The sequence below is a fragment of the Euprymna scolopes genome, chromosome 46 (assembly GCF_053919585.1).
Source record: "Euprymna scolopes isolate OS-2025 chromosome 46, ASM5391958v1, whole genome shotgun sequence".
In the NCBI taxonomy this organism is placed as follows: Eukaryota; Metazoa; Mollusca; class Cephalopoda; order Sepiida; family Sepiolidae; genus Euprymna; species Euprymna scolopes.
Window position 1 is genome coordinate 127,016,399 of NC_136527.1, and position 10,709 is coordinate 127,027,107.

General features: G+C 30.9%; 1 protein-coding gene across 1 annotated transcript; it reads left to right on the forward strand.

The window, feature by feature from the left end:
- The first annotated feature begins 9,035 nt into the window (after positions 1-9,035).
- LOC145271471 (uncharacterized) lies at positions 9,036-10,417 on the forward strand. The gene is made up of 2 exons (XM_080126990.1): positions 9,036-9,179; positions 10,200-10,417. Exons 1-2 carry the CDS (start codon positions 9,077-9,079, stop codon positions 10,400-10,402), a joined length of 306 nt encoding a protein of 101 aa, XP_079983116.1. The 5' UTR covers positions 9,036-9,076; the 3' UTR covers positions 10,403-10,417.
- Positions 10,418-10,709: the final 292 nt, after the last annotated feature.

Consider the following 10,709-nt stretch of genomic DNA (forward strand, 5'->3'; position numbering starts at 1 on the left):
GACTTAGAATTTTTTCAATTGAATACACGTTGAGAAGGCTTGGTCTATAGGATTCTAACCTATCTATACCTACATCCCCTCTTGTTTGGACTTAGAATTTTTTCAATTGAATACAATCTGAGAAGGCTTGGTCTATAGGATTCAAACCTATCTATACCTACATCCCCTCTTGTTTGGACTTAGAATTTTTTCAATTGAATACACGTTGAGAAGGCTTGGTCTATAGTATTCCAACCTATCTATACCTACATCCCCTCTTGTTTGGACTTAGAATTTTTTAAATTGAATACAATCTGAGAAGGCTTGGTCTATAGGATTCTAACCTATCTATACCTACATCCCCTCTTGTTTGGACTTAGAATTTTTTCAATTGAATACACGTTGAGAAGGCTTGGTCTATAGGATTCTAACCTTTCTATACCTACATCCCCTCTTGTTTGGACTTAGAATTTTTTCAATTGAATACAATCTGAGAAGGCTTGGTCTATAGGATTCTAACCTATCTATACCTACATCCCCTCTTGTTTGGACTTAGAATTTTTTCAATTGAATACACATTGAGAAGGCTTGGTCTATAGGATTCTAACCTATCTATACCTACATCCCCTCTTGTTTGGACTTAGAATTTTTTCAATTGAATACACGTTGAGAAGGCTTGGTCTATAGGATTCTAACCTATCTATACCTACATCCCCTCTTGTTTGGACTTAGAATTTTTTCAATTGAATACACGTTGAGAAGGCTTGGTCTATAGGATTCTAACCTATCTATACCTACATCCCCTCTTGTTTGGACTTAGAATTTTTTTAATTGAATACAATCTGAGAAGGCTTGGTCTATAGGATTCTAACCTATCTATACCTACATCCCCTCTTGTTTGGACTTAGAATTTTTTCAATTGAATACAATCTGAGAAGGCTTGGTCTATAGGATTCTAACCTATCTATACCTACATCCCCTCTTGTTTGGACTTAGAATTTTTTCAATTGAATACAATCTGAGAAGGCTTGGTCTATAGGATTTTAACCTATCTATACCTACATCCCCTCTTGTTTGGACTTAGAATTTTTTCAATTGAATACAATCTGAGAAGGCTTGGTCTATAGGATTCTAACCTATCTATACCTACATCCCCTCTTGTTTGGACTTAGAATTTTTTCAATTGAATACACGTTGAGAAGGCTTGGTCTATAGGATTCTAACCTATCTATACCTACATCCCCTCTTGTTTGGACTTAGAATTTTTTCAATTGAATACACGTTGAGAAGGCTTGGTCTATAGGATTCTAACCTATCTATACCTACATCCCCTCTTGTTTGGACTTAGAATTTTTTCAATTGAATACACGTTGAGAAGGCTTGGTCTATAGGATTCTAACCTATCTATACCTACATCCCCTCTTGTTTGGACTTAGAATTTTTTCAATTGAATACACGTTGAGAAGGCTTGGTCTATAGGATTCTAACCTATCTATACCTACATCCCCTCTTGTTTGGACTTAGAATTTTTTCAATTGAATACACGTTGAGAAGGCTTGGTCTATAGGATTCTAACCTATCTATACCTACATCCCCTCTTGTTTGGACTTAGAATTTTTTCAATTGAATACACGTTGAGAAGGCTTGGTCTATAGGATTCCAACCTATCTATACCTACATCCCCTCTTGTTTGGACTTAGAATTTTTTCAATTGAATACACGTTGAGAAGGCTTGGTCTATAGGATTCTAACCTATCTATACCTACATCCCCTCTTGTTTGGACTTAGAATTTTTTCAATTGAATACACGTTGAGAAGGCTTGGTCTATAGGATTCTAACCTATCTATACCTACATCCCCTCTTGTTTGGACTTAGAATTTTTTCAATTGAATACACGTTGAGAAGGCTTGGTCTATAGGATTCTAACCTATCTATACCTACATCCCCTCTTGTTTGGACTTAGAATTTTTTCAATTGAATACACGTTGAGAAGGCTTGGTCTATAGGATTCTAACCTATCTATACCTACATCCCCTCTTGTTTGGACTTAGAATTTTTTCAATTGAATACAATCTGAGAAGGCTTGGTCTATAGGATTCTAACCTATCAATACCTACATCCCCTCTTGTTTGGACTTAGAATTTTTTCAATTGAATACACGTTGAGAAGGCTTGGTCTATAGGATTCTAACCTATCTATACCTACATCCCCTCTTGTTTGGACTTAGAATTTTTTCAATTGAATACAATCTGAGAAGGCTTGGTCTATAGGATTCAAACCTATCTATACCTACATCCCCTCTTGTTTGGACTTAGAATTTTTTCAATTGAATACACGTTGAGAAGGCTTGGTCTATAGTATTCCAACCTATCTATACCTACATCCCCTCTTGTTTGGACTTAGAATTTTTTAAATTGAATACAATCTGAGAAGGCTTGGTCTATAGGATTCTAACCTATCTATACCTACATCCCCTCTTGTTTGGACTTAGAATTTTTTCAATTGAATACACGTTGAGAAGGCTTGGTCTATAGGATTCTAACCTTTCTATACCTACATCCCCTCTTGTTTGGACTTAGAATTTTTTCAATTGAATACAATCTGAGAAGGCTTGGTCTATAGGATTCTAACCTATCTATACCTACATCCCCTCTTGTTTGGACTTAGAATTTTTTCAATTGAATACACATTGAGAAGGCTTGGTCTATAGGATTCTAACCTATCTATACCTACATCCCCTCTTGTTTGGACTTAGAATTTTTTCAATTGAATACACGTTGAGAAGGCTTGGTCTATAGGATTCTAACCTATCTATACCTACATCCCCTCTTGTTTGGACTTAGAATTTTTTCAATTGAATACACGTTGAGAAGGCTTGGTCTATAGGATTCTAACCTATCTATACCTACATCCCCTCTTGTTTGGACTTAGAATTTTTTTAATTGAATACAATCTGAGAAGGCTTGGTCTATAGGATTCTAACCTATCTATACCTACATCCCCTCTTGTTTGGACTTAGAATTTTTCAATTGAATACAATCTGAGAAGGCTTGGTCTATAGGATTCTAACCTATCTATACCTACATCCCCTCTTGTTTGGACTTAGAATTTTTTCAATTGAATACAATCTGAGAAGGCTTGGTCTATAGGATTTTAACCTATCTATACCTACATCCCCTCTTGTTTGGACTTAGAATTTTTTCAATTGAATACACGTTGAGAAGGCTTGGTCTATAGGATTCTAACCTATCTATACCTACATCCCCTCTTGTTTGGACTTAGAATTTTTTCAATTGAATACAATCTGAGAAGGCTTGGTCTATAGGATTCTAACCTATCTATACCTACATCCCCTCTTGTTTGGACTTAGAATTTTTTCAATTGAATACACGTTGAGAAGGCTTGGTCTATAGGATTCTAACCTATCTATACCTACATCCCCTCTTGTTTGGACTTAGAATTTTTTCAATTGAATACACGTTGAGAAGGCTTGGTCTATAGGATTCTAACCTATCTATACCTACATCCCCTCTTGTTTGGACTTAGAATTTTTTCAATTGAATACACGTTGAGAAGGCTTGGTCTATAGGATTCTAACCTATCTATACCTACATCCCCTCTTGTTTGGACTTAGAATTTTTTCAATTGAATACACGTTGAGAAGGCTTGGTCTATAGGATTCTAACCTATCTATACCTACATCCCCTCTTGTTTGGACTTAGAATTTTTTCAATTGAATACACGTTGAGAAGGCTTGGTCTATAGGATTCTAACCTATCTATACCTACATCCCCTCTTGTTTGGACTTAGAATTTTTTCAATTGAATACACGTTGAGAAGGCTTGGTCTATAGGATTCTAACCTATCTATACCTACATCCCCTCTTGTTTGGACTTAGAATTTTTTCAATTGAATACACGTTGAGAAGGCTTGGTCTATAGGATTCTAACCTATCTATACCTACATCCCCTCTTGTTTGGACTTAGAATTTTTTCAATTGAATACACGTTGAGAAGGCTTGGTCTATAGGATTCTAACCTATCTATACCTACATCCCCTCTTGTTTGGACTTAGAATTTTTTCAATTGAATACAATCTGAGAAGGCTTGGTCTATAGGATTCTAACCTATCTATACCTACATCCCCTCTTGTTTGGACTTAGAATTTTTTCAATTGAATACACGTTGAGAAGGCTTGGTCTATAGGATTCTAACCTATCTATACCTACATCCCCTCTTGTTTGGACTTAGAATTTTTTCAATTGAATACAATCTGAGAAGGCTTGGTCTATAGGATTCAAACCTATCTATACCTACATCCCCTCTTGTTTGGACTTAGAATTTTTTCAATTGAATACAATCTTAGAAGGCTTGGTCTATAGGATTCTAACCTATCTATACCTACATCCCCTCTTGTTTGGACTTAGAATTTTTTCAATTGAATACACGTTGAGAAGGCTTGGTCTATAGTATTCCAACCTATCTATACCTACATCCCCTCTTGTTTGGACTTAGAATTTTTTAAATTGAATACAATCTGAGAAGGCTTGGTCTATAGGATTCTAACCTATCTATACCTACATCCCCTCTTGTTTGGACTTAGAATTTTTTCAATTGAATACACGTTGAGAAGGCTTGGTCTATAGGATTCTAACCTTTCTATACCTACATCCCCTCTTGTTTGGACTTAGAATTTTTTCAATTGAATACAATCTGAGAAGGCTTGGTCTATAGGATTCTAACCTATCTATACCTACATCCCCTCTTGTTTGGACTTAGAATTTTTTCAATTGAATACACATTGAGAAGGCTTGGTCTATAGGATTCTAACCTATCTATACCTACATCCCCTCTTGTTTGGACTTAGAATTTTTTCAATTGAATACACGTTGAGAAGGCTTGGTCTATAGGATTCTAACCTATCTATACCTACATCCCCTCTTGTTTGGACTTAGAATTTTTTCAATTGAATACACGTTGAGAAGGCTTGGTCTATAGGATTCTAACCTATCTATACCTACATCCCCTCTTGTTTGGACTTAGAATTTTTTTAATTGAATACAATCTGAGAAGGCTTGGTCTATAGGATTCTAACCTATCTATACCTACATCCCCTCTTGTTTGGACTTAGAATTTTTCAATTGAATACAATCTGAGAAGGCTTGGTCTATAGGATTCTAACCTATCTATACCTACATCCCCTCTTGTTTGGACTTAGAATTTTTTCAATTGAATACAATCTGAGAAGGCTTGGTCTATAGGATTTTAACCTATCTATACCTACATCCCCTCTTGTTTGGACTTAGAATTTTTTCAATTGAATACACGTTGAGAAGGCTTGGTCTATAGGATTCTAACCTATCTATACCTACATCCCCTCTTGTTTGGACTTAGAATTTTTTCAATTGAATACAATCTGAGAAGGCTTGGTCTATAGGATTCTAACCTATCTATACCTACATCCCTCTTGTTTGGACTTAGAATTTTTTCAATTGAATACACGTTGAGAAGGCTTGGTCTATAGGATTCTAACCTATCTATACCTACATCCCCTCTTGTTTGGACTTAGAATTTTTTCAATTGAATACAATCTGAGAAGGCTTGGTCTATAGGATTCTAACCTATCTATACCTACATCCCCTCTTGTTTGGACTTAGAATTTTTTCAATTGAATACACGTTGAGAAGGCTTGGTCTATAGGATTCTAACCTATCTATACCTACATCCCCTCTTGTTTGGACTTAGAATTTTTTCAATTGAATACACGTTGAGAAGGCTTGGTCTATAGGATTCTAACCTATCTATACCTACATCCCCTCTTGTTTGGACTTAGAATTTTTTCAATTGAATACAATCTGAGAAGGCTTTGTCTATAGGATTCTAACCTATCAATACCTACATCCCCTCTTGTTTTGACTTAGAATTTTTTCAATTGAATACACGTTGAGAAGGCTTGGTCTATAGGATTCTAACCTATCTATACCTACATCCCCTCTTGTTTGGACTTAGAATTTTTTCAATTGAATACACGTTGAGAAGGCTTGGTCTATAGGATTCTAACCTATCTATACCTACATCCCCTCTTGTTTGGACTTAGAATTTTTTCAATTGAATACACGTTGAGAAGGCTTGGTCTATAGTATTCCACCCTATCTATACCTACATTTTTTATGTTTTATATTAATATTGATTAAATAGTAAATTAGTAGAAAATATTTTTTATGTTTGATATTAATAATGATTTAATAGTAAATTAGTAGCAAATATTTTTTTGTTTCATATTAATAATGATTAAATAGTAAATTAGTAGCAAATATTTTTGATGTTTGATATTAATAATGATTAAATAGTAAATTAGTAGCAAATATTTTTTATGTTTGATATTAATACGGATTAAATAGTAAATTAGTAGCAAATATTTTTGATGTTTGATATTAATAATGATTAAATAGGAAATTAGTAGCAAATATTTTTTATGTTTGATATTAATAATGATTAAATAGGAAATTAGTAGCAAATATTTTTTATGTTTGATATTAATAGTGATTAAATAGTAAATTAGTTGCAAATATTTTTTATGTTTGATATTAATAGTGATTAAATTGGAAATTAGTAGCAAATATTTTTTATGTTTGTATATTAATAATGATTAAATAGTAAATTAGTAGCAAATATTTTTTATGTTTGTATATTAATAATGATTAAATAGGAAATTAGTAGCAAATATTTTTTATGTTTGATGTTAATAGTGATTAAATAGGAAATTAGTAGCAAATATTTTTATGTTTGATATTAATAGTTATTAAATAGTAAATTAGTAGCAAATATTTTTAATGTTTGATATTAATAGTGATTAAATAGTAAATTAGTAGCAAATATTTTTTATGTTTGATATTAATAATGATTAAATAGTAAATTAGTAGCAAATATTTTTTGCGTTTGATATTAATAGTGATTTAATAGTAAATTAGTAGCAATATTTTTGGGGTTTGAGATTAATAATGATTTAATAGGAAATTAGTAGCAAATATTTGTTATGTTTGATAATTATAGTGATTAAATAGAAAATTAGTAGCAAATATGTTTTGGTTTGATTTTAATAATGATTAAATAGTAAATTAGTAGCAAATATTTTTATGTTTGATATCAATAGTGATTAAATAGTAAATTAGTAGCAAATATTTTTTATGTTTGATATTAATAGTGATTAAATAGTAAATTAGTAGCAAATATTTTTTATGTTTGATATTAATAATGATTAAATAGTAAATTAGTAGCAAATAATGTGTATGTTTGATATTAATAGTGATTAAATAGTAAATTAATAGCAAATATTTTTTATGTTATATTAATAATGATTAAATAGTAAATTAGTAGCAAATATTTTTTATGTTATATTAATAATGATTAAATAGTAAATTAGTAGCAAATACTTTTTATGTTTGATATTAATAATGATTAAATAGTAAAGTAGTAGCAAATATTTTTTATGTTTGATATTAATAGTGATTAAATAGTAAAGTAGTAGCAAATATTTTTTATGTTTGATATTAATAATGATTAAATAGTAAATTAGTAGCAAATATTTTTTATGTTTGATATTAATAGTGATTAAATAGTAAAGTAGTAGCAAATATTTTTTTTGTTTGATATTAATAATGATTAAATAGTAAATTAGTAGCAAATATTTTTTTGTTTGATATTAATAGTGATTAAATAGTAAAGTAGTAGCAAATATTTTTTATGTTTGATATTAATAATGATTAAATAGTAAATTAGTAGCAAATATTTTTTGTTTGATATTAATAATGATTAAATAGTAAAGTAGTAGCAAATATTTTTTTGTTTGATATTAATAGTGATTAACTAGTAAATTAGTAGCAAATATTTTTTTGTTTGATATTAATAGTGATTAAATAGTAAATTAGTAGCAAATATTTTTTATGTTTGATATTAATAATGATTAAATAGTAAAGTAGTAGCAAATATTTTTTTGTTTGATATTAATAATGATTAAATAGTAAATTAGTAGCAAATACTTTTTATGTTTGATATTAATAATGATTAAATAGTAAATTAGTAGCAAATATTTTTTATGTTTGATATTAATAGTGATTAAATAGTGAATTAGTAGCAAATATTTTTTATGTTTGATATTAATAATGATTAAATAGTAAATTAGTAGCAAATATTTTTTATGTTTGATATTAATAATGATTAAATAGTAAATTAGTAGCAAATATTTTTTATGTTTGATATTAATAATGATTTAATAGTGAATTAGTAGCAAATATTTTTTATGTTTGATATTAATAATGATTAAATAGTAAATTAGTAGCAAATATTTTTTATGTTTGATATTAATAATGATTAAATAGTGAATTAGTAGCAAATATTTTTTATGTTTGATATTAATAGTGATTAAATAGAAAATTAGTAGCAAATATTTTTTATGTTTGATATTAATAATGATTAAATAGTAAATTAGTAGCAAATATTTTTTATGTTTGATATTAATAGTGATTAAATAGTGAATTAGTAGCAAATATTTTTTATGTTTGATATTAATAATGATTAAATAGTAAATTAGTAGCAAATATTTGTTATGGTTGATATTAATAATGATTAAATAGTAAATTAGTAGCAAATAGTTTTTATGTTTGATATTAATAGTGAATTAATAGTAAATTAGTAGCAAATATTATTTTGGTGTTATATTAATAGTAAATTATTAGCAACAATTTTTGGGTTTGAGATTAATTGTGAATTATTGGTAAAATGGTGAGAGTTTAAAATTTAAATAAACATGAACAAAGCTTCTTTCTTAAAACTGCAAGCCTGTGGAACTTTGTTCCGTTTTCCTACTTTCCAACTGACTACAACATGGTCATCTTCAAGTTCAACTTAAACAAATTCTTGATGAACGGTTCCCCTTAACTTATCCCATTTACCGAATTTCTACCACTAACGATTCCTATGATATTGTCCAATGTACTACTGTACACTCTTTAATCTGTATCCTTGAGTGGCCTCCGGGCCTTGATAATGGTGACTTCTTTTTTTTCTTTATTTCATAGGGACTGCCTTCGGATACCACATGCTGACATGGGGTCTTTACGTTGATGTTCTTCTAATGGAAGCTGATCCGAAGAATCGAACTGTGGACCAAATCTTGAGGGAAGAAATCACTGAACCGTTTGGTAATGTAACAATATGGCTAAAATTTTTGCTTAATTATTATTTTTTGTCCTTTAGTCCTCATGCTCCAGTAGCAATGTTTCTGAGAACCATTTGGTAATGTAAGAATATTTCTAAAATTTTTGCAAAATCGGCTTTCAAATAGTACAGAAAACCAACTCTCTTCCTGATCTACATCAATGACATCCCTAAACAGATACTTAAATCATTCGTTGACATCTATGCTGATGACACGACCATCTACGGCAACATATCAAAGGCTGTAAATGACAAAGTTCTCTCTGATTCTCTCTCCTCTGATCTCAAGTGCGTGGTTCAGTGGGGGAAGATGTGGCTAGTTACCTTTAATGCATCCAAAACCAAACTCCTATCCTTACATCATCAACACTCTGATACCCATCTGGCATCAATTGAAATGGATGGCTCTCACCTAGGAGAAGTCCCATGTTTTGACAAGCTTCTGGGCTTTACCTTTACTCCTTAACTGAAATGAAACACATACATCAAGTCTGTTGCCAATGACGCTGGAAAGATGGCGGCTTTCTTTTCATATCATATATATATATATATATATATATATATATATATATATATATATGTCAAGAATTGTATAAGTCAACTGAATTAAAAGAGTAAATTATAAGATGGTCAACATCATAAATTTTGGAATATAACCTATTTGTCATTTATTCTCTCTCTCTCTCTCTCTCTCTCTCTCTCTCTATATATATATATATATATATATATATATATATATATACACACACACACATAATAGAACAAGCAATTTAGTTGACAATATCTTAGTTCACCAATTCCGATACAAGTATTGGAAGTGGGGAATACAATCACAAACAACATCGGGTCTCCTTGCTAGTCGTGAATAGAGCATACAAAAAAATAATTATTTATAAAATCAACCCCCCTCTTCCGATAAAAAAAAAAAAAAAATGCAAAAATCCATTTCATCCGTACGTGTGGTATCGATTACCATTAAACGGAACTCCTTTTACTTCTTGTAGGAATCGATTTCTTCCAAGGAACACCGACTTCGGAACAGTATAGGATCAGGCCCAGCGTTTATATGCAGTCTCTATGGGACCAGAAGTATCATCTAGTCAGTAAAGTCTTTTGGAAGAGCATAAAATATAGGATCTTCAGTGGAAATGGATACGACCATATCGCCGAACGGGCCGTCGCTGATTTGGTCGTAAGTTTTTCTTAACCTTGCTCTTCCCTTTTTTTTTTTTCATTAATCATTTTTTCTTTCTAGACGTTACAACATGGCAAGGAAGAAGAAAAAAAAAGTAACAAAACAACCAGGACAAAACTCAAAGAAAACCAACCTGCCTCCTCCCTTGAGGCTTGCATTTACTAATATCCGCGGGCTTAGAACTCTATACACAACACAAATAACCCAGAACTATTCACACAGATAACAAAAAACCTTATCCTCCTCAATCAGAACGACAAACTAAACAACATACTTAAAACAACAAAAATAATAAAAAGCAAACGCCAACCCAAAAACT